The sequence below is a fragment of the Populus alba genome, chromosome 2, assembly GCF_005239225.2.
Source record: "Populus alba chromosome 2, ASM523922v2, whole genome shotgun sequence".
Classification (NCBI taxonomy): domain Eukaryota; kingdom Viridiplantae; phylum Streptophyta; class Magnoliopsida; order Malpighiales; family Salicaceae; genus Populus; species Populus alba.
The window spans coordinates 9,010,786-9,033,714 of NC_133285.1; the positions used below are offsets into that span (position 1 = coordinate 9,010,786).

Consider the following 22,929-nt stretch of genomic DNA (forward strand, 5'->3'; position numbering starts at 1 on the left):
AATTGTGATATAGTATGATTAAATTACTTTTTCATTAAATATTAATTGATTAGAAATGTTAATATCGCAAATTGATGTGCTTTCTATCTTTATTTTTTTATTAAATCTTAATTGATAAAAGTATTCCAGTCTCTAATTTTTTGAAAGAGCTATAGATCATGATAAGAGATCGATGATGGAAGACAATGATTTTAGCATGCTGCATCAGCTGACACACCATGATATCCAATGAAAAATTTGCATCTTAGTTAGATTCTAAATTTAATCCTATACCACTAGTTTAAATATTATAAATTTTTAAAACATTAAAAATTTACATGATTGTTAATTTTAGGATATTAAAAAATTACTTGAAATACACGTAAGATAATCTGGACACTCATAATTAAAAAAAAATAAAAAATTGCACTGCCACAGCATTTTCCTGGCTGATGGTCCGGAGGCCGTAGCCATAATATGGTGTATATGTGCTTGATAACACAGATGCATGGCTTTGTCTCCATGTGCTGAAAGCAAGGATGTGTGGGGTATAAACAGCCAAAGCCTATTGCTTAAAAACAAAACTCCTCTTTAAAGCAAACCCACACAAAAAGAAGAAAGGAAAGGAGCAGAATGATTTGTTTTGTTTTGATAAAATACCAAATGGAAACCTTAAGAAATACTTAAGAAGAGGCCTACCTTCCAATTTCATTACGTTTAATGGTCTCAAGCTTTCTATTTCCACCACAAACCAACCATAGCTGGCCAAATCTGGAAAGTTTTCAAGCGAACATTGCTGGAAGTTGGGGGTGTTCCTCTTCGATGGAGTTAGGGAGGAACCTGCAGACTCTCGTTGAGAGAGCATGGGTTTTGCACGATGGGCTCAGTGAAGAGATCGAGAAAATTAACAGCTCCTTCTGCAGATTCTGTTCAAAACATGGTCGCTATTGTAACATAGTGGAGACCCCATTTCAGGAGAAGGAAGGATTGATTTCCATCAAAGATTCATTGAAGGAAGTAGGGAACGCCCTTATGCTTTTACAGGCATGTTCATCAATATTCCCCTGCATATTTCATGATATATAGCTCATAATTAGCGTACGCGCTGGAAAACATCTTCCAGGTTTTATAAACTTGCTTGCTGTATCATCATTAGTTTCTTTAGGATTTACTAGAATTTGAAATTTCAACCAGATGTTAGAGACACCATGCCTCGAATCAGCAAGTACTTTGATGAAAATTATCTGGTATATCACAGCATACCGGTCAGTACTCAAAAAAGCTTGGCATTCTTGTATATTGTTGTTCGTAGCACACTACTTAAAGCTGCAACATGCGTTCTTATTGGAAATAAGTTAGGTAGACCAAGGACCGGTCTAGCTACCAAAAAAACAGGTCTAGGACTCAGTAATTTTTTGCTTATTTCAGTGCACAAGAAAATAAAGTTACACAGTACATATTTGATATTCAAGATCCAACTACATCAAGGTCTGTAGATTTAAGAAAAAGGTGACGGCGGACAAGTCTATGTCATTTTCTCATTAAATTGCCAAGCTTAATTACCCTTTTCTCCTCCAATGTCATTATGCAGAGATTACGATCATGGCAGCCGATTGATAGGCAAGAGTCTCTTACACGTTTAGAAGAAAGCAGGCTAACTCTCATGGAAAAGATAGCACAGTATCGAGGAAGACCACTTGGTGTGGTGGAAGAACTGAACGCATGTTTTAGCAGTGGAGAGACTGCTTTTCACAGGAAGTTGAGTGAGCTAAAGAAGATCAAAGGTGATTCTGATATCCGAAATGAAAAGAGAAGGACAAATCCTGGTTTTTGTTGGATTAGAATGCTATTCAACCCATGGAAGTGGCAAAGAGCTGCTGGGGTTACAGCAAAATTGATTTTGATTTCAGCTAGCATTTCATCTACAGCAAGATTCTGCCAGGGTGGGCTTTTTTCTTGCAGTTCACGAAGAAAAGTCCTTTCATTGCTGAAACCCATAGATTCAAGAACAAAAGAAAATAGCACAGCATTATCCCTCTCAAATAGTCCTCTAGATGTTTTTTATGGCAGGGGATGAATTCATTATTTGCCGAAAAGTTTTATATTTTTTTTTCTTTTTTCATTCTTTCCTTGTGCTGCTTGATGTTATCTAATCAGAATCAAACAGAAAGACAAACTTTGTGTCTTTGAATAGGGTTTTGCTATCAATTTTATGAATCACGTTGTTGCCTTGCCAGCGGCGGATCTACGGCTGCGCTGAAGGTGCTGTGACACCCTAAGTTCCAAAATTTATATCAATACCCGTGTAGTATTAGGTTGGATTTTCATTACCTAAACCCCACAAATTTTTATTTTTCACCCTTAAAAGAGACAAGCCCATTTTTATTAGCTTAAAAAATACATAATAGAAAATTCACTAACAAGAAATTTAAACCCAAAACATTATTAAATGAAATAAAAATAAATCCATAACTATAAATTAAAAAAGATATATATTATGTCTTTTATTCCATCTCTATACCGATTTTTTTCTTCATGATGACGACAATAGCCACAGATTAGTTTGTGCTTTGATTATTTTTTCTCTTGTACTAATAAATACAAAACCAAACAAGAATTGAGGTACTTCTCATTCTTCTCGTTATATGCTTCAAAATTTATATTTTGTAATTTTTTTGTATTAGAGTTTTGATGGGTTTTTTATGAATTAAATAATTTTTTTTTTATTTTTAAGGCTATAAGATGTGAAACTAGTTAATTCACTTTTGTGATTTCTTTTTATATGTCTATGTTCTTTCATATAAAAAAATTAAAATTACACTTTTAACTCTAGAAAAAAAGAATTGCATTTATGTTGACTTTGAATTTATTTATTTTTACTAATGTCTATATATCTTGGCCCCTCATACTAAAGTTCTTAGTTTTGCATTTAGGGTTTTGATGGGTTTTTGTGAATTATATAAAATTGAATTCTTTTGGAATTTAATTACTTCAATATTTAATAACACCAATTAGATAAGTAATTATCATGTATTCAATGTATTAAATTTTTTATTATTAATCTATAAGATTAATTCGTGAACTAATGGTTATGATATTTTTTAGGTATACTTTGTCTTGAATTAAGTTTCAAGAGTAGAGATGTTGAAACAAAAAACTCTCTTTTTATTTAAGAAACCGAATGGAAAACTCTTAGACATCAATGAATTGTAGCTACTATTTCAAACATTGCAATTGCTTCTTCAAATCTTGATAACTCTTGAAATTTAAAAATTCAATGAATGTCCTTTTAAAAATCAAACAATTCAACTTGAAAAAATAAATATTACTTCTTTGAAACGCGATCCATAATTCCATCCAATGACATGAGGTATTCTTGTTAATCAAAGAACATAAATTCATCGTGATTATCTCAAAGCAAGTCCATTCCAACTTATGTATTTATAGTATTCTTTTTGAAAAGATGATAATCTCCGTCATCTATTTCAAACTTCATGATTTAAAGTATTTTCAAGTTTGCTAGAGTACTTGAATGCTATATTTTGTCTACCTTGCTACCTTTTTGATAAGCCAACAAGAAGGTTGAGATTGTATGCTTTTGTATCTAAAAGCTTTGTTAATTAAAGAAAGCTAAATGATGAGATTTATTAGGGGTGATTATTTTCAGTTCGGTTTAGTTTTTATAAAAAAAAAGTAACCAAACTGAATTTTTTTTAAAAAAACCAAAACCGGTTCAAATCGACCGGTTTCAATTTGGATCAATTTTTTTAGGGAAAAAAACAAGTTCAAACCGGTTTGGCTTGGTTTTTTCCGATTTAACTCGGTTTTTTTCTGCTTTTTTTTTGGGTTTGAGTCCGATTCAATTTTTTCAGTTTCAGGTTTATAAAACCGAACTGGTCGGTTTTTTTAAAATTTTAATCCGCTTTTTTTTTCACAGTTTAGTTTTTTCGATTTTTTTTCTGGTTTTCTTGGTTATCAGTTTTTCAGTTTTTTTCTCACCTATAGAATTTATTGTCCTTTGTTGGGAAGGAAAATTCACCACGTAAAATTACAATGAAATATTGAGACCTAATGAGTCAATCACAAGATATATATTCATAACTTGGTAAATAAGCAAGCATTACAAAATGTCGAGAATAATCACCTATGCCTCAAGTCTACAATTGATATTATTTCATGATGAACATTCCAAGTATATACCTTTAGAAGTCACAATCAAAGCCATGATTCAAAAAATCAAGGTAATTTTATTGAGCTTTGCTCCTGGTTAGGAAGTAATAATGATGAACTTGGTGGGCTAGAAAATGTTCCTCGTTAAAATACATCCCATCAATTATTGAGCTTATTAAAATGAAATTTTATCTTTTTTAGTTCTATCTATGTATCTTAGCCCCTTCAAGCTAAAATTTATAGTTTATCCTTGTGTTGCATTCCACTTTTATTACCGTATATAGAAAAATACATGGGTTCTTTATTGTAGCTTTATTGTCATGAACAATGAAGCTTTTGATTTTTGATTTTTACATTTTTCACTTTTTTTCTCAAAATATCATAGGGTGAACAACATATTGTTCATCCTCTTTAATAAAAACTATGCAGATGACTCGTCACCTATAACCTTAAATTCCAGCAATTAAAAGGTTACAGGGAAATTAAGGTAAGTTTTTTATTTTTTTTGTCAAAAATACCATTTTCAAACCATTCTAGCCTAAAATACATATAAAAAAACCCTAAAACCTTGATAAAGAAACTTGTTTATAGCTTTAAATAAGCCAAAAGCTAGTTCAAAAACCCAAATTCAATCCAAATATTTCAAATTACTTTTTAGATCAAATCTAGCTTTTCAGGCAATGAGAAAAACAAAGAACATTATAGTAAAACTTTTCTCATCGAATGGAACCTGGTTATAACAAGATTAACCATTATAATAGTAAAAAATAATGTCAATCAATAATTTTATTTCTCTACAACTAGAATTCGATGTTTTTCTTTCTTCTCACAAACCAGGGACTAAAATAATAAAAATAAAGTTCTTAATTAAAATTGAATTTTTGAAAGTTAAAGGGATAAAAAAATGTATAAATTTGAAAGATGAAGATTTAAAGTGAATTATTTGCGAAAATTTAAAAATGCCACCAATTTTGTTCGCTTGTTTCACTTTGGTACGGAATCTTTTATTCTTGCCATCCCGTAATAAACCAAAAGCAACACTAGCATTCAATTTGCTCGCTTGTTTCACTTACAGAGGGAATTTCCAATTAGATGGGAGTTCAAATTGTTTTGGTAAATGCCTATGAGAGAGAGAGATTCTTTTAATAATTAAATATTAATTTTAGTATCAGTTTTTACATATTATGATTGGGTCAAAGACGTTGTTACCATTTATATCCAAATTAATGCATTTACAAAAAAAAAATATTTCTTACTGTCTGCCTTTGTTTAAATTCAAATCTAAAAATGGTCACGCGACAAAAAAAGAAGAAAGTTGAATCCAGCTTGCAAGAGCATCCGAGGAATCCATTGACGGAGGAAGGAATTTTTTTTCTTTTATGGGCTTAGATTCTTTCCATTAAGAAAGTTCTCCAGCCCAATTCCAATTCCAATTCCAAATACCAGACAAAGATCCAGTCCTCTTGGAGCCGTTTAGGATTTTGATTTTTTTTTTTTGAAGTGTTTTTAATTTAAAAATATATTAAAATATTTTTTTATTTTTTAAAAATTTATTTTCATATAAACATATTAAAATAATTTAATAATAAAAAATAAAAATAATTTTAAAACTAGTTTGATAGTCTATTTTTGCGGCTTACTAGCCTGAGCTTAAGCCAGCCTTTTCATGTTTATTCTGGTCTCTGCCGCTCACAAGTCAGAGGACAGCAGCTCTCCCAAATTGTATGGCGCCCTTATTTCCACGCCACGAATCAATCGATTATTCATATCTTCATTACGAATCAAGTTGATTCCCAATGCAATTGCGATTTGGAAACGTCTAGAATACAAGATGAAAACAAATAAAGATATAACAACCCGCCTGTTTTTCTGACAGTAACCAACAACAAACTCCCCTCTCTCCTCTTCCCTTTTCTTCAATCCAATTCAATTCCCTGGTTAAGATTCAGTCCATATAGGTGAGTAGTATCAATATCGAAATTGACTTGTTCAATCACCAAAATAATAATAATAATAAACGATTTTGTTTTAATGAATAACAGAGAAAGAGGAGAAGAAACAGGAGGAAATGGCGGGATCATCAAGGCAGAGCTTGCCTTCATGGATAACCGCAGCAGCAGCAACAACAACCACAACAAGAGTTGATACTGAAGGAATCAACAAAGAAGGTAGTCCTAAAAATGAGGAATCAAAATCAGTTCCATCAGCCTCAGATTTTGATTTAGGTTTTGCTGAGAGAGCTTTCGCTGCCGCTGGTGCCGCTGTTCTTTCCGCCGTCATTGTTAACCCTCTCGATGTTGCCAAGGTAACGAACTCCCTTACATTTTTTACTTTAATTTCTCAATTGCCACTCGTTTTCTCCAACTCTCTCTCTCTCTCTCTCTCTCTCTCTTGTTTACTTAATTAAATCTGTTTTGTGAGTGATTATGCTTTAATTTAATTAATGATTTGTTTACCTGTTTTCATAGACAAGGTTGCAGGCACAGGCAGCTGGAGTTCCTTACCAAGGTCTATGTGGAACGGCGAGTTTTGAATCAAATACGGTATTACCATATACTAATAAACTTGAACATAATTAGATTTTTATTGATTTTTATTTTTTAAATTATGAGGAAGGAATGAAATTAGGAGAGTGATTGGTAAATAGCATATTGAACAGTGTTAATTTTGGTTCTATTCCAGATGTTTCCTTGTGTGAAAAGTTCATCGCATGCAGTTCCTGGCTCGCAACAATTGTGCGCTTCAGAATGTAATCGGTACAAGGGAGCATTGGATGTTTTCAATAAAGTGATTCGACAGGTTAGTGAGTTAATTAGAATATGAAAGTGTAGTGATTGTTGTTTTTAAAATATTTTTTATATGAAAATATATGAAAATAATATATTTTTTATTTTTTAAAAAAATTATTTTTAATAAAGCAACATTAAAATATCTAAAAAAATAATTTTAAATAAAAAAAATTCAATTTTTTTTTAAAGAAATGCTATTGTGTTCCAAACGGTGTATTCCAAACGGCCCCTTAAACTTGATAATGTTGCAAGTAATGGGCCCAACTTCTTTCTTAAATGATGTGCTTTGTTGGTATTCCAACTTCCAAGGAAAGATGACAGGGAATTCTTATTATGAATTCTATTGGACCTTGAAATGATACATTGGAAGAATTCTTTGGGTCTTTCAATATCAATTAGTTGATTGTTTTGCTCCTGTGATGGGTGTTTTTATGATGTAGTTCCATCTCAGAGAACCATGCATGCATCAAATTGCTGCATGGATTTTTGGTGTCAACATATAGTCTTAAACTTTACGATGCAGTCATTTTTGTAATCTTAAACACATTAATGCATGCTGTTGATGCGTTAAAGAAGCAGAAAATTTAAGGTTTTTTTTTTTTTCCTTTCGGTATGGAAGAATTGTTGGCATATAAAGGCAATGCAGAGTTTTGAGAATGGTTTTTAGTGTTTCAGGGCTGATAATTTTGTTAATTTTCTTTGCATTGTATGAACTTTGATTTTTGGAAACATAGTGTCTGCACCAAGCTAGGCTGGTGGGATGCTGCGATCTATTGTGCTAATATAGATGGGAGTTGGAAAGCAGAATGCATCAACAAATTTTTCTATATGAAATGACTTCTTAGTGCCATGGAAGTAGGGCAGCAATTTCTATGTAGTTATAGATTATTATGTCTTTGTGCTGCTAAGTTATTTGTCTTCTTTCTACTTTGGTGCATTTGTTATTTTTCTGGTTGAATTAGTGCTTGGCAAGAATGTACTTATTCAGAGGCTTCACAGGGGTGAATTTGTGCAGGAAGGTATTGGAAGACTATGGAGAGGCACAAATGCAAGCTTAGCTTTGGCTGTCCCCACTGTAAGTCTCTAGATTAGAAGAGATTTCCTCCTCTCTTATGGTTTATGCCTTTCACAGAGTGTTGGGATAATGGATTGGAAGCTGATTTTACACGAAGATATTGTTCGCATCTTCTGGGTCATGTTTTGCTGATGGTGTTTGTGTTTTTTTGTAATGTAAACTAGGTTGGAATCTACATGCCTTGTTACGACATTTTCCGGAATTCAATGGAAGAATTTACAATTCAGAATTGTCCAGCCTTGACACCTTATGTCCCGCTAGTTGCAGGGGCAGTTTCACGCTCAATATCTTGTATTACTTGTTATCCAGTGGAGCTGGCAAGGACCCGCATGCAGGTAGTTTGCTTGTTGGTTTTGTTTTTTAGCATCACATTTGTTAAGGTGTCCATGGATTGCTAACTTGATTAGTTTACTTGATCCTGATTGGTTACCTTATACCTCAATCCTTTGTTATGAAGATCATCACATATATTTGTAACTGCACATACTGTAAATATTCTAGTTGTGGGCATTTTATCCAATCCAATAAACTTGATGTCAGTAAAAAATCATTCAAGTATGTGTTAGTTTCTGATAGGAGTAAGATTGTGCAATGCATGTGTTAACCAGGTGAAATTAGGGAGTAATTAATGTTGGAACAGATTATTAGATTACTAACTCTGTTGAGTGATTAAGTTGCTACTGAGCAACGATCATAGGAAGAATGTTCAAACTGTTAATCCTAAGATAATGTTTCTTGCTCATTTTTGCTATCCTTAAACTGCCATTCCTTTTGAGAATTTTGATATCTGTGATAAAGGCTTACCACCACATGCATTGAGAAAGCTATATATTATGGAGAATCCATTCTGCATTCTAATTACCTCTGACTAATAATAGGCATTTAAAGAAACACAAGCTGGTGTGAAGCCTTCAGGAGTGTGGAAGACATTAATTGAGGTCATCAATCCAGTTGGGGGAACAAACAACACTCAAAAGTGTAAGTTGATGTCCAAGTTTATAATGTGTTGATTTGGTCTCTCTCTGACTGACAGATTTGATTCTACTGATTGAGACTGTTAAATTGAGTTGTCAGTATAATAAATTAAAATGAATTGCTGTAGTTTTTTGTATTGCCTTTTCTACCAAGCACAAATAATGTAATTAACTTTAAGTAACAGTGCAAAGCTACCGCATCCTTTGGACTGGACTTGGAGCACAGCTTGCTCGTGATGTCCCCTTCTCTGCAATCTGCTGGGCAACCCTTGAGCCTGTGAGTTTTTATTATCTAGAAAAACATGATTTTTCAAATATATTTGGATCACGCTTATTGAATGCGAAGCTGCTTTTCCTGCAGATCAGGAGACAAATTCTTGCCCTCTTGGGTGATGAAGCTGGGGCATCTTGTGTCCTTGGGGCAAACTTTTCAGCTGGCTTTGTTGCAGGAACCCTTGCAGCAGCTGCTACGTGTCCATTTGATGTCGCAAAGACCAGAAGGCAGATAGAGGTGAGTCTGTAAAACCAGCCTTTATTAACATAAATAAAAAAATTTCAGAAGAAAAAATGAGTAAAACAGAGGTATACTGTTGACAAACTGTATCAGTTATCATTGCATGAGAACTACCAATATCGAGATGGGTCTTGAAATTTTAGTTATACCTGTTATATGTTATAATTATCTGAACCTAAATGGAATTAGGAAGGATTACAATTCTCTGTAGGTTAGATACTCGATGACTTGGTATGCATCTAGAATTGAAGCTGCCACTGCATGATACTGTACATTAGTCTGATAGTCTTTGTACGAGATAAAGTGCCTAAAGCTAATATTTGAGTTGAAAATTGACAGCCACATGCATCCCCCCCTTAGACTACCGTACTTTCAATATTATTTCAGCAGGGATGTGAGCACAGGCGTAGTTGCTGTGTTTTCATTTAATTTTGCTGCTTTGAAATGATTGTCCATGTTAAAATGATCACATGTCATAGCTGTTGTTATTGGAGTTGGCAATTGACATTATATTTTATCAACTTTGACATAAAAACTTCTAGTCGATCACTAACATGCATATTTGTTTTTTGTTTTGGCATAACGCTTGTGATGTTTGCAACTATAGAAGGATCCGACTAGGGCATTAAATATGACAACAACACGAACGTTGCTGGAGATCTGGAGGTATGTTGTTTTTATGTTATTTTTTTTTTTTTTAGTTTAACGTGGGTGTCCGGGCCAGTTTGTGCGCACCTCGACTATTCCCACGGGCCCTGAAATTAACGACCATATAAGCCTCCAGTAACTATCATATAAACAATCTAGAGCTCGAACCTGAGACCACAGAGGGAGCAAACCTCTTGGTTCCAAGCTCTTACCACTGGGCCACCTAGGGGCCACCATCTAGATGGTTTGTTTTTATGTTATTCTTCATTCACGAGGAAGTTGCTTAAGAACCAGGCGATTATCTCTTTGCTTTGAGTGGGTTTATTGGTGATGTTAAGTTGATGCACTCATACTCTCTTGCTACATGCCCAGTCTAAAGATTCTCCGCGATGGGGCTTTTGTAATCTAACGATAGGCACCTACAGAGAGCATCATCTATAGGATAGGACCACATTATCCTGATTGATAGTCTGTAAGCTGCTGATCAAATTTGCTCTGGCTGTGGGGTGAATCTTAGGGTTTGATGTATCCCTTATCATTTGAAACCATGTCATGAAATTGTTGTGTGGTCACTTACAAATTAACTGTGCTTTACAAACTTGAATCGGTGACCAATTCTGGGAAGTATTCTGATAATGCCGGTCCTGCTAGGAAAGCTTGAATGCCTTACTGTGCACGGGTTTAATTCCCCATCGTTGACATCTTAGAGTTAGAAGGTCAATATTTTCACATTCTGTCTCTCCTTCTATCTTTAGAAATATGCATTACTGATCACAGAGGAAGCAAAAGTTCACCACTCCAACAGCCATGTCAGTGCCATTTATGCTTCACATATTTCTAGTCAACCACTCTCACCGTATTTTTTTTGTGGAACAGGGATGGAGGAGTTAAGGGACTGTTTGCAGGAGTTGGTCCCCGTGTTGCTCGTGCTGGCCCTTCTGTTGGAATAGTCGTTTCCTTTTACGAAGTCGTCAAATACACTTTATATCACAGATACCAGTTCACAAAATGAAAGGGATAAACATCAGCATTGGTTCTGTACGTCAATTGAGAATGACTCCTCCTGGTAAGAAACGTTGGCAAGTGTGATTGCATTATGAGACGTTGACTTGTCTTCAAAAAATTAAAAAAAGATATTAGGAAAAGAGTCACTCAGCCCCGCATTCCATTGAAAGTATCTTGTGAGCTTTGGCAAACAGGGAAGGATCTTAGTGCTTCAAAAGCAACAGGATAGAGACATAGACAATAAGAAATCACCTTCTTGGGGCCTGGGAATTCCGGGATAGTTTTTACTCGCACTGCAATTTTTTCCTGAAATGCAAATATGTCTTGCTTTATTTTGTTTTATTATAATCATTATTCTCTGTTATCCTTTTAACGCTTCAAGCCTGATTTGCAATTGTAAAAAAATGGAATATGAAATTGTGCAGTGTTATCGTGGTGTTTACTTACAGTCGAGCTCTCGCTTGACACCCTTGCTTTTGTAACGGGCTTAACAGCTCTTTTCTTCCTTTTCTTTTTAGAATTGATGGTAGGCGGTTACATCAGTCAAATTTCATTTGAAATTTGAATTTTAGATAAAATTGTCTTCATTATGTTTATTCTAGAATTATAATATATTTTCAGGATACAACAAAGTTTTAAAATTTATAAATAATAAATTTTATGAGTTTCTCAATAAATTATATTTTGAAACTTCAAGATATAATTTTAGTTTTTCTTTTAATAACTAAATTTTATTGATTTGGTGTCTCTTACTTTATAAAATATAACAATATTTCTTTTCTTTTCAATACAGAATATAATTCTCTTTATTTTCCCTAACATTGAGAATTCATATTCTAATATTCATTTTAAGAGTGATGTTATTTCTTTTTTATAAAAAAAAACTTTGATATTCATCGGCTAATAAATAATTAACAGATTTGAATTCAATTTGAAATTTTAAAATTTATATATATTATGATTTGAAATATAAAATTAATTGAATTTATTTAATTATGAGTTAAGTTGAAATGAAATGAAATCAATGTTAGGTGAATTGTGTCAAATATATCCTGCTGAGTTTTTTGTCTTTTTTTTTTTTATCAGAGTTGCAAGGCTAAAAAAATACTCCTGTCATTGCAATTTTAAGAACGTGTATATGAGATTTACACGTCTCAATTGGTCACGTATATAAAACCTACGCATCTTAATAAACCGTGATATTTTTCACAAACAAGTTTCTGGCTACGCTATTTTAGCTAAAAAAGTTTAGCCACTGCAACTTTTTTTTTTGAAAAAAAAAAAACGCATGTTTACCAATTATAACATTATCAACATACCGTGGACGTGATCACAAAATATGCTGCAAATGCCATGTCTTGAGATTCTTTTTTTCCCCGCGAAGACTAACAAAATCAAACACCCAAATAAATAAAACACCACAAATCAGTAAATCACCAATCCTCCCCCCTAAAGAAGACATCTCGAACCATAAATTTGCTACAGTTATTTACATTCAGTCCTTAACTGTGCTTTCAGTTTTATAACTACATTCTGCAAATGAGCAAAATTCAAAGCTAGTCACCTATCAGCAGTAAGTAAACAGAGAATACAAAAGTAAGAGATCTGAGAACAAACAAGATGACAAGCAACTCCCTCAACGTGAAAGTATAACAAGCTAACAGTACATTGCGATCTATTTTGCATAGACATTCATTAGAGCTAATTTTTTACAGCCTGCAGTCTTATACATGCTCAAGTTGCGATGACATGCTCCAGAAAGGCATTCTACGTCAGATAAATCTCAACTCATTGAAGTAATTCTCACTGACAGGAAACACAACTAAAACCTAGAATGCAAGCAATTCCACATGAATTTTTAACCTGGTAATTTAAATTGCCAATTTCGGATCCGCCGATCCTTTGGCATTGCCTTCTTCTGTTAGAAGATTGTTGGGATCCTGCAATAGAAAGTAAAATCAGCAGCATTGAGATGAGATGTAATCTGGGGAACGTCAGGAGCAGTAGGAATATACCTCCATTCCCCATTTGATGTAATCTGGGGACTCGCAGGCTTTATACTCATCAACCAAACTCTCAATTATGTCCCGTGATTCATCGAATTCAGAAAGATCGTTGTCCTGAATAACATTTTGCATTAGATAATAAAAAAGCAGCCTACAAAGCTAGCACATCTAATGTAGAGGCATTCTACACTCTGGCAAGAAACAGTCTAGTGGAGATTGACAAAATCATGTTGCTCAACTGAAATGGAGCACCAAGAGCTATAAGAGCGTTTCCTGATCGAAAACATGGATTCTTTGTTCAAGACTACTAGCTGAAGATAAAACAGTGTATAGCATTATCCATAAATTGACAACTGACCAGAAGCATGAGGGAAACATGAAGGCAACTTACAGCAAACATCGGAAATTTTCTGTAGTTGTCAAGAAATGCTTGCTTTTTTCTCAGCTTCTCATACTGGCTCAAACATTTGCTGAAGAGGTGGCGGATGCTGGTGTGGCTTGCTAGCATGAGACCACTTACCTACAAATGCAGCACGTTCATTTATTCTTTCTCAAAATTCGTATATCATTCCAATACACTAAACATTACAAGGTTTACAAAACTGAATAACATGATCTCAACAAAAAAAAAAAAATTGTTCTTGGTAAGATTTTAAGGAAAAATAAACCAAAACAGAGAAAGTAAGGCATGGAATAAGTTCTTACCCTGTGGGCAGTTTGAACATAAGGAGACTTTCTAGACAGAGCAACCTTCAAAAATAAAAGGACAAAAGATAACATTACAGATATTATTACTGGTTTGAAGAGGCAAAAAAATAGATGAAATAAAGAGAGATTTTTATTCTTTGTTTAGACAGAAAAAGACCTGAATACTTGCAGGACCCCACTCAATAAAGTTAACGAGCTTTCTTTCACGAATCCTCTGCAAACTTTCATGAACCTGATAAAAGAGTTGGCAATCCAATACTGGTGAATTTACTCGTAAGAAAAATGAAAAAAAAGATGCTTGCATTTATGAACCTTCTAAGTACAAAATATCAACTCAAATAATAGCATCCTCTCCTTGTAATGATATGTAAAGTGCCATGTAACAAGCAGAAAGGGAGCCTGGTCAGAGCTACCAGAGAAAACAGGATCAACACACTGACCAACCGATGGAAAGCTGTTTCAGGAAAATAGATATTTTTTTTTATTTTTTTTCTATTTTATATTATGATACTTTTTCTTGTCTTTTTTCTATTTGAAACAGAATATTTTTTCTAGTTTTTTCTTTATTCAGCATTATTAGGGTTTTATATTTTTTTTATATAAAGAGTTGTAACAGAATTTGATACATAGAGACCTGAATAAATAAAATGAAATATTTTGAGAGTATCTTATACTTATGGTCTCTGCGGGTTTTGACATGTAACAAATCTTTTTATCCTTTGTTTCGGCTTGTATTAATAGGTATAGGAGTCCAATGATCATCACTGATTATTTTGTTTTGTTGTGTGTTGCAGATTCATTGCTAGAAAAAAGCACAACGGTCATTGGTTATTATTTTGCTTTGTTGTGTTTTAGAACAACTACAACTAGAAGAATTACAAAATATAACGTGCTTGTGGAGGAGAAGATAAGAAGGTTTCTCTAATTCTCTAAAAAAAACATTCAAGTAGTGTGTTGTTTTTGTCTGCATTAGTTGGTGTCTTTCCCAATCTTGGTAATGAAACCCACAATAAAACAACTTATATAAAGGTATTATGTTAAAGATCTATAATGAGATAATTTACTCAAAGAAGTTGTGTTAAGGATCCATAATAGAATTGCTCACACAAAGATATTAGGACCTTAATGGGATAGCTCAAACAAAAAGATGTTATTGATGGAGGTTAGTTTTTAATAAGAAGTTTCTTCCAACTCGAAGAGACTGATGCATAAGATTTTTTTGAAAAATAGATATTTTTTATATTTTATTTTTCTATTTTTTATTATGATGCATTTCTAGTTTTTTTTTCTATTTAAATGAGATTTTTTTTTATTCAGTATTATTATGATTTTTTATTTTTTTATATAAAAAGTTGAAATAGTTTTTCAACAGATATGAATGAATAATTCTTATAAATTTTAATATATAACAAACCCTTTTATGATTCGGCCCTGCATCCATCACTGACGTGCAGCAAGGCTGACTTAGCGAAAAGCCAGCATACTGAAACTGAAGTATTACATAATAAAGCCAATTTATGAGTTAACTATGGAGAAAAGGGGCGTTCAGAAGCTAAGGGTTGATTTTCCAAATATAAAGGACTAAACAAGTTCAGCCATCTTTTCAAGCAGCCTTCCACGGTAAAATACTTCTCTAACAGATTCATAAACTATATGAGATTATTACCTGAGTAGGGTCCACTTCTCCCTGAATAATATTCAATATTGAAATGTACTTTGCTTGACTAGCTTCTTTTGTTCGCGCATAAGAGGAAACCATGATATTCTTGGTCTGCAAAAAAAGGACAGGGTCAGGTGAATACCTATCTGCACTTTAGTTAAACAATAATGAATGAAATTTCTCACCTGCAACAGTCTCCTCATAACATCCAGTACAGTAGTTTTACGAATCACATTAGCCTGTCATGAGATTATTTGCATCAGAGCATCAGCAAAAAACCTCCTTTAAGAGCATGAGCATGCCCAGATTAAATATTTAAAGAAATGAGAAACCAATAAAATCTATTTTGATGGAGCCAGTAATTATTGTTTCTGAAATAGTCCAGCTATGTCTCCCCCAAAATCCATAAAATTATTGATGAGATTCCAAATATTGATTAACTGAGACTTTCAACTATAAAACTATTAATGAAACAAAAGATTACCATCGAAGAAATTAAATTGAATCAAGTTCGAATCTGACCTGGCGCTCCACTGTGAGTGGTGTATATCCAGTCATAAGAAAATGACATCTTGGCGTTGGAATTAATGATGCAAGAAGACCAACCAAGTCATTGTTCATATATCCTGGATACCGCAGAGTAGTCGTGCTAGCAGACATTACAGTAGATACCAAAGAGTTTGTTTGAGCAAATGTGGGATTTGACAGATGTAGGCGCTCAACAGCAATTCTATTCAGTGCAGTATTGTCCAGAACGACAACACAATCCGCATTTAGAGTCAGTCTCTTCAGTGTTAAAAGTGAGTTATAGGGTTGAACTACCACATCACTTGTCTCCATCTGGTTAGGAAATACACTGTATGTCTGTACCAACTTTTTGCTATAGCGATCATTTAGAGTCTCTAGCAGATACGACCCCATACCTTCATTATACAATGCACCACTCAAGAAGTAAGAAAACAGTAATGTAAAAAAACTTATCCGAGTTCCAACATATATTAGCCGCAATTAAATTCATACAATGTGCAGACATTTGCATTAAGTTGATACTGGCCACAGCATTATCAAGCTAAGATGCACAAATTATGTATCACAAACCAAGAGCTGTCTGATTTTGAACCAAACGAAGCATGGTGGAACAATGTTCGTTCAAGTGTTCAGATCTGGACCATTTGTCAGATTCTAACAAAAAATGGTGGTAATATTGTCTGTACAAGAGTACTGCAAAATTGCATCGCAACTTCAGAGCTTTTTAAAGACAAGAAAAGGCAATGACAAGTGAAGCAACCTGAGCCTGTTCCTCCAGCAATTGAATGGCACAGAACAAAACCCTCAAGGCTATCACTTCCATCTGCCTCTCTATCAATCATGTCCACTATATCCTCTTCAACGCCCTTTCCCTGATCAAAAATATATAAATAAACATGAATCACACAAATTCAGTTGATGACAATAAGAGCCTAACTGCAAAACTTTCGAAAAGGCAAGAACTCTTTTACCTTGGATACCCAAAATAAAATCATTCGTCACACAGCACAGACAAGCAACAAACCTGATGATATCCACTGGCCCAGTTATTTCCTGCACCACCACCATGATCTGAAACAAAGATGTTCTCATGATTGTAAAGATTACGATATTCACTGTTTTGAATTCCATTGATGACCCTGGGCTCCAAATCAATTAGTAAAGCTCGTGGTATGTAATGCTGATCATCCGCTTGGTAGAAAAACACATCTTTCCTATCACCTCCCTGAGTCACACCAAATTCGACAAAATATACGTTAATTAAGTTCCAAATATTTTTATTTTATTTTGAATTTCCGAATTAATAGCAGAAAGGTAAAATAATAATAATAATAAAGTATACAGTTAAATTCCAACACTTTGTTTAGGATAATAGAATACAATTCATTTTTCAACAGCCAAACATAAAAGAAAGTGAGAATCGAAGACCTACCTGAGTTGCGAAATCTTCGAGAATGCCATCTTTGCTGATGCCGTGTTCGAGGCAAAGCTGTTTCCAGAACTCCATGCCGACCTGGTTCCCGCATTGTCCTACTTGCAGCGTGATTATCTCTCTCGGCATTTTCGTTCCGTTTGCCTTTTTCTTTTCTCGGGAAAACTAGGGTTTTGGGATCGACGGAGAGAGAGATGAAAATGCCAGTGGTGAATCTGGCGCGGAAAGGATTTTAAAAAGAGAGGGAAAAGGAGGGAATCTCCGAAATTTTGGATTTACGTGCGTGCGCGCTTGCTTAAATAAATGCTTTTAAATGGCATGTGATTAGGATGGGGGAAAAAACATTCTCACCATTAGAATTATTTTTTATTTTACTTAGTTTCTGGTATATCTCTTGTATATAAATTATATATATTAGTTACCAAATATATTTAAAATAATTAAACTTAATTAATTTAATCTTAACAACTAAGTTAATAAAATCTATTAATTACTAAGAATAACTATCATTAATTATAATTTTAAATCAAGATTTTAAGTTCTCCCACATAATTTTAAATTATATAAAATAAGAATGAGTAATTAATGCTGTAAAATAGATATTAGGTACCTTCAAGATTTGAACTTATACTTAGTGCCAATAAATCTCAACTTGAAAAATCATAGTAATGATGATGTTTTTTAATTAGGTTTTTGAAAGTTTAAACTTATGACACACAAGACATGTATGTAATTTTAAGGTTTTACTAGTATTATGTTTTTTCAGTCATGCACACATATCTTGTTTTATGTATAGCTTCATTGGATATTCTAGGTTCATTTTCAAAAAAAAATTAGCACCAAAAGTATTTTGCTTTTCTATCTCTATTACATTGAAATGCTTTAGAAAATAATTTTAAATTATTAAAAAAGGTATGAAAATTAAAACCAAAATCTTTTGCTCTTCTATTTCTTTTACTCTTTCTAATTTCACTAGCAGAGTGATTATAAAAAAAATATTTATTTTAGAATAAAAACTTTCAGTAACAAGTTTAGACAACTTATTTTTATTAAAGAAATATTTTCAAAAAAAGATTACATTACATGACCCAATAATTTTATTATTTCTAATTTCAAGAACTTTAGAATTTAAAACTAAAAATAATAGTTGTATCCAACAAATGCACCATTTATAGTTTCAGGACCAATTTCGCTTTCCTTAGTAATTGGAATATTCACTTTATCTTAACACACCGGCACTTTAAAATATTTTAAAGAATGATTTTTTACACTTCTAAAATTCATATGGCATTTTATCCAGATTTTTATAAGGAATTCTATTAATAATATAATAAGAAGAATACAAAATTTCACCCCATAAGTTATTAGAAAAATCATAACTAATTAACATTGCATTAATCATATATATATTAAGTTCTATTTTTTTCTTTATGTTATCTTATTAAACTCTGATGAATAATGAAGTGTTACTTGATGTGTAAAACTATTTAATTCTAAAAATTCATTCATTTCATTAGAAATACACTCACCACCTCTATTAAATCATTAATTTTTTTTATTTTTCTTTCTTATTGATTTTCTACTTTTACTTTAAAAAATTTAAACTTATCAAACAATTAAATTTTAGATTTAGTTAAATAAACATAATAATATTTTAAAAAAATTATCAATAAAAGTTATAAAATATTTTTTACCCACTACAAATCAAAAACTCTATTACTATCACAAATATCAGTAAGTATTAACTCTAATATTTTTTTTCCTTACCTGCTAGATTAAAAATCTGTAGAAGTTGTTTAGCTTATACACAAATTACATATTTTTCTTTCCTATTAGTTTATAAACTAGAAATAAAATTTAAATGCATCATTCTTTTAGTAGTGTTAAATTTAACATGTCCAAGTCTACCATGCTTGAATTATGAAATTCAACCTTAAATATTATAGACTTTTTTTTTATAATGAATAATCAAAGAGTACTCATTTCAAGAGAGACTTTTTTTTTTAATGAATAATCAAGTCTAGACACAAAGCTTATACCCAAGCCCATACATCTTGATCCAGGATCGTAGCCCATGAAACCTTTAATTTCTCTATAAAGTTTTTTTTCATGACTTTATCGATGGCGATGTTAATATAAAATTGAATAAAGAGTTATTTTATTCTAGTTCCACACCATTTACAAACAAATTTTTTCCATGACCGACAAAACTCTAGAAAAAAAAAAAAGCATCTAATCTCTCTACCACATAGATTTTAGCTCCCTCAGGTCCACAAAACTCTCTTATAGGGTGCAGATGCTAAATGATTCCATTGCAAAAATGCAACTATATTTTCACATTCTTTCTTCTATACAATAATAAGCTCTTTATATGTACAACTGAGTACTTAAATACAACTCTAGTTTCTTAAAAATAAAAGAAAAAATGAAATACATGTTAGTAACACTCATACCTCATACTAAAAAGAGTTACTTTTATTGTTCTCACACAAGACACTCCAAAAAATGGTCATTGTGAAGAGAAAAAAAACAAGAAAAGAGAGAGAAGAAGAAATGATCACTAGGGCCATGTCGAGACTCCTTTTCAACCATGTGTTATTTTGGGATGATCGTCTTGATAAAACAAATCCAACGGTGTCAAGAACAAAAACCTTTAGAGATGGGAGACCACCGTATGCACCACCAAACCACAAATGACCTTACTCACATACTGGTGCTTGTATACTGCTCACTTGCCCCTTTTTTTTTTTTTTTTTTTTTTATCTTATTCCCTCAATCAATACTAACTCTTCATTGAGTCTTGAATTTCATTTCACCCTGGTCTAATTATTTTTTTCAATTGAGTCTCTAGTTTTTTAATAGCTCATCAATTGAACCTCACATTTTATCATGGTCAAACCAAATAAAGATCTAACATGGAAGAGAAGCTGTGAAATAGTAAAGATGGTTCATGAATTTTATATTTAATTGTGTTGATTGGGGTTGATCTAATATAATGCATTTTCAAAATTTAGTGCATATATTAATTTTTCTCAAATCAAAATCATTTTTTATATTATTATATCACTAACAATGTTTGTACATTTTTTTTGTTGTTGCAAAAAAATAAGAAGCTTTGTCCTACATTGGAGCATTGGACAACAAACTCGTTATACATATACTAAAAGAAAAAAAAATTTCATCTTAAAAATAGAATAATTAATATTTTTTTTTTCAAATTTTCTATTGTAGTAGTAGCAAATCTGTAATTTTTTGGTTTTTTTTTTTTCTAGAAAAAAAAATTATTACTTTTTTTCTTTACAATTGACATGTTTATCACTTTTTTTCCTTTACACTTTTATCTATTTATCACCATTTTTTTTCTTATCTTCAATTTGTTATAATATTTTTTTAGTTTTTTCCTTTTCTTTTCTTTACACTTTTTCTAAAAAAAATATTTTTTTTTCTTTACACTTGGGATATCTATCACTCCACACTTGACCTATTTATCACTATTTTTTTTTTGTTTTTATCTTCAATTTATTGTAATATTTTTTTTTAGTTTTTTTCCTTTACACTTTTTATGAAAAAAATATTATTTTTTATTCTTTACACCTAGAACATCTATCACTCCACACTTAACCAATTTATACCATTTATTTTCTTCTCATCTTTATTATTTTTTAATTTTTTTCTTTTATAGTTTTTTTTTCAAAAAACTATTACACAAAACTAAAAATAAATGGTGTTTTATCGTAGCAACTGTAGTAATTGCAACATTATCTTATTTATCTATTATGCTAAAAATTAATTTGACATCTTACATGTTTTTTATTAACGCATATGATCTTCACTTTATTTTACTACATGTAAGTATCAACTTTTTAATTTACAATTATATTTTTTACTTGATATCAAAAAACATGTTAATAACACATACAAAAAAAATTATTCGACTCATAACAACGCGATACAAATAGAAATTTTAACACTTTTTTATCATTTATTTTATTGATAAAGATGGTTTTTAATTTATTTACATAAATTAATTTATAGGCTTTTAATTTATAATTAGAATTTTTTTTTTTTTGTAAAAATAATTACATAACCGGCCGGCTAAACATGGAAAAAATAGCTAGACTGCCGGTAGAACACGGGGCAAAGGCCTGTTTTGTAAGAAGGAAAAAGTTGAAGGAATAAAGAAAAAAAAAGGAAATGGAAGACCATAATTTCCATCGTCTTTTGCACCAAGCGGAGATCACAATGATTATTGATCAGACGACAAAAGCGAGAGCCTACATGATACCACCCACATATCATTAATATCAACTAATCACTAAACAGCAGATTAGTCCACTGACCTCCTACACACATCACCAAATCTCTACACTAATTTCCCAGACTTGATTAATTAAACTGCTCCTTCCAGAATCGTGCCTGTGCACTAATTCCCTTCTATTTTACAGCACAATCCAAGCATACACACAAAAACAGATCAACAGGTATATATGTACATGACCTGACATAGCAACAGTACCTGATCTCCTCGCATCATAATTATATGATAAAAAACAACATGAACCAGAGGTCTAATGGAACCAAAGAAAAGCTCCCATGGCGAAGTTCCTCTTCTGTTCAACATCTCCGGTGATTGGCAACCCATACTCTTTAAGCAGGCAATCAAGTTTCCACTCTGGCATGGTCTGATATTCGGCTAGGGTGTATCTTGGGTAGTGCAGTGGCATCTGAAAGTTCCCGCACCGCTCCTTCGTGTGCTGCCCGCCTGGTCCACTGCCTATGTTTGAAGGTGGCCTTACTACCGACTCCATTCCACCTCCACTCTTATTTAGCCTAACAGCTTCAATCCTCTAGAGTAACTGGGCCAAATATGCAAAGTTAGCTGGAGGATGTAGAGGCGTTTTATAGAGGTTTTAGAGGAGAAATTGTAATTTAGTCCTCATAGTTTACTAAAACCAATCAATTAGTCCTTGTAGTATCTAAGATCACCAAATAGTCTCTTGACTTGGCCGGTCTCAATTCACTAGTGTTTTTTTTTTTTTTTTTAATGTCTTGTTTTCGAATCAATATTTATCATCTTACCTTTTTTTTTTTCAAAAAAGAAAAAAAAACAATCTAAATTGGAAAGGAACATGAAATTAATGGAAAGACTCATAAACTTGAAGGCAACGAAAACAATCAAAGCCTGAAAGCGTGCACGCAAAGTTTAAAACAATATTTTAGCTAATCATATTTAAAGCGCGCGTGTCAGAAGACAGTTTAGAGTATTGAATTGTTCATTTCAATGACACGTAGCAGCTTATTTTTACGAAAGCATTATCCTTCATTTATTCCTTTCGAATGCAGCATGAAAACAGGCTTAAATAACTAGTCTTTGTCCATGTTTGGTAACTAAGTTGAATCTATTTTAAAAATATTTTATAAATCTTGTTTTATTTTTTTAA

At 32.4% G+C, this 22,929-nt stretch overlaps 2 protein-coding genes and 1 long non-coding RNA gene across 6 annotated transcripts; 2 read left to right on the plus strand and 1 right to left on the minus strand.

The window, feature by feature from the left end:
* The first annotated feature begins 556 nt into the window (after positions 1–556).
* Positions 557–2,099, plus strand: LOC118057691 (uncharacterized). The gene is made up of 2 exons (XR_012169288.1): positions 557–1,023; positions 1,571–2,099. It is a non-coding gene; the product is annotated as an uncharacterized lncRNA (long non-coding RNA).
* Positions 2,100–5,802: 3,703 nt separating this feature from the next.
* On the plus strand, positions 5,803–11,636 carry LOC118057692 (mitochondrial carrier protein MTM1). 2 transcript variants are annotated; one of them, XM_035070340.2, is made up of 11 exons: positions 5,803–6,107; positions 6,192–6,454; positions 6,618–6,692; positions 6,832–6,948; positions 7,954–8,013; positions 8,178–8,348; positions 8,892–8,991; positions 9,167–9,264; positions 9,349–9,498; positions 10,109–10,167; positions 11,026–11,636. In XM_035070340.2, the coding sequence occupies exons 2-11, from the start codon at positions 6,218–6,220 to the stop codon at positions 11,159–11,161; spliced, it is 1,203 nt and encodes a 400-aa protein (XP_034926231.1). In that variant the 5' UTR covers positions 5,803–6,107; positions 6,192–6,217; the 3' UTR covers positions 11,162–11,636. The 2 variants fall into 2 exon arrangements, with proteins under 2 accessions (XP_034926231.1, XP_034926232.1); XM_035070341.2 differs by having other exon boundaries at positions 5,804–6,107; positions 9,173–9,264.
* Positions 11,637–12,579: 943 nt separating this feature from the next.
* Positions 12,580–22,427, minus strand: LOC118057693 (tubulin gamma-2 chain). 3 transcript variants are annotated; one of them, XM_035070343.2, is made up of 13 exons: positions 20,050–22,427; positions 17,489–17,653; positions 17,081–17,281; positions 16,817–16,928; positions 16,051–16,451; positions 15,714–15,767; positions 15,535–15,639; positions 14,026–14,100; positions 13,866–13,910; positions 13,552–13,680; positions 13,170–13,274; positions 13,018–13,094; positions 12,580–12,687 (listed from the first exon to the last, which is right to left on the minus strand). In XM_035070343.2, exons 1-12 carry the CDS (start codon positions 20,056–20,058, stop codon positions 13,026–13,028), a joined length of 1,470 nt encoding a protein of 489 aa, XP_034926234.1. In that variant the 5' UTR covers positions 20,059–22,427; the 3' UTR covers positions 12,580–12,687; positions 13,018–13,025. The 3 variants fall into 3 exon arrangements, with proteins under 3 accessions (XP_034926234.1, XP_034926233.1, XP_034926235.1); XM_035070342.2 differs by having other exon boundaries at positions 12,580–13,094; XM_035070344.2 differs by lacking the exon at positions 20,050–22,427 and having other exon boundaries at positions 12,580–13,094; positions 17,489–18,046.
* Positions 22,428–22,929: the final 502 nt, after the last annotated feature.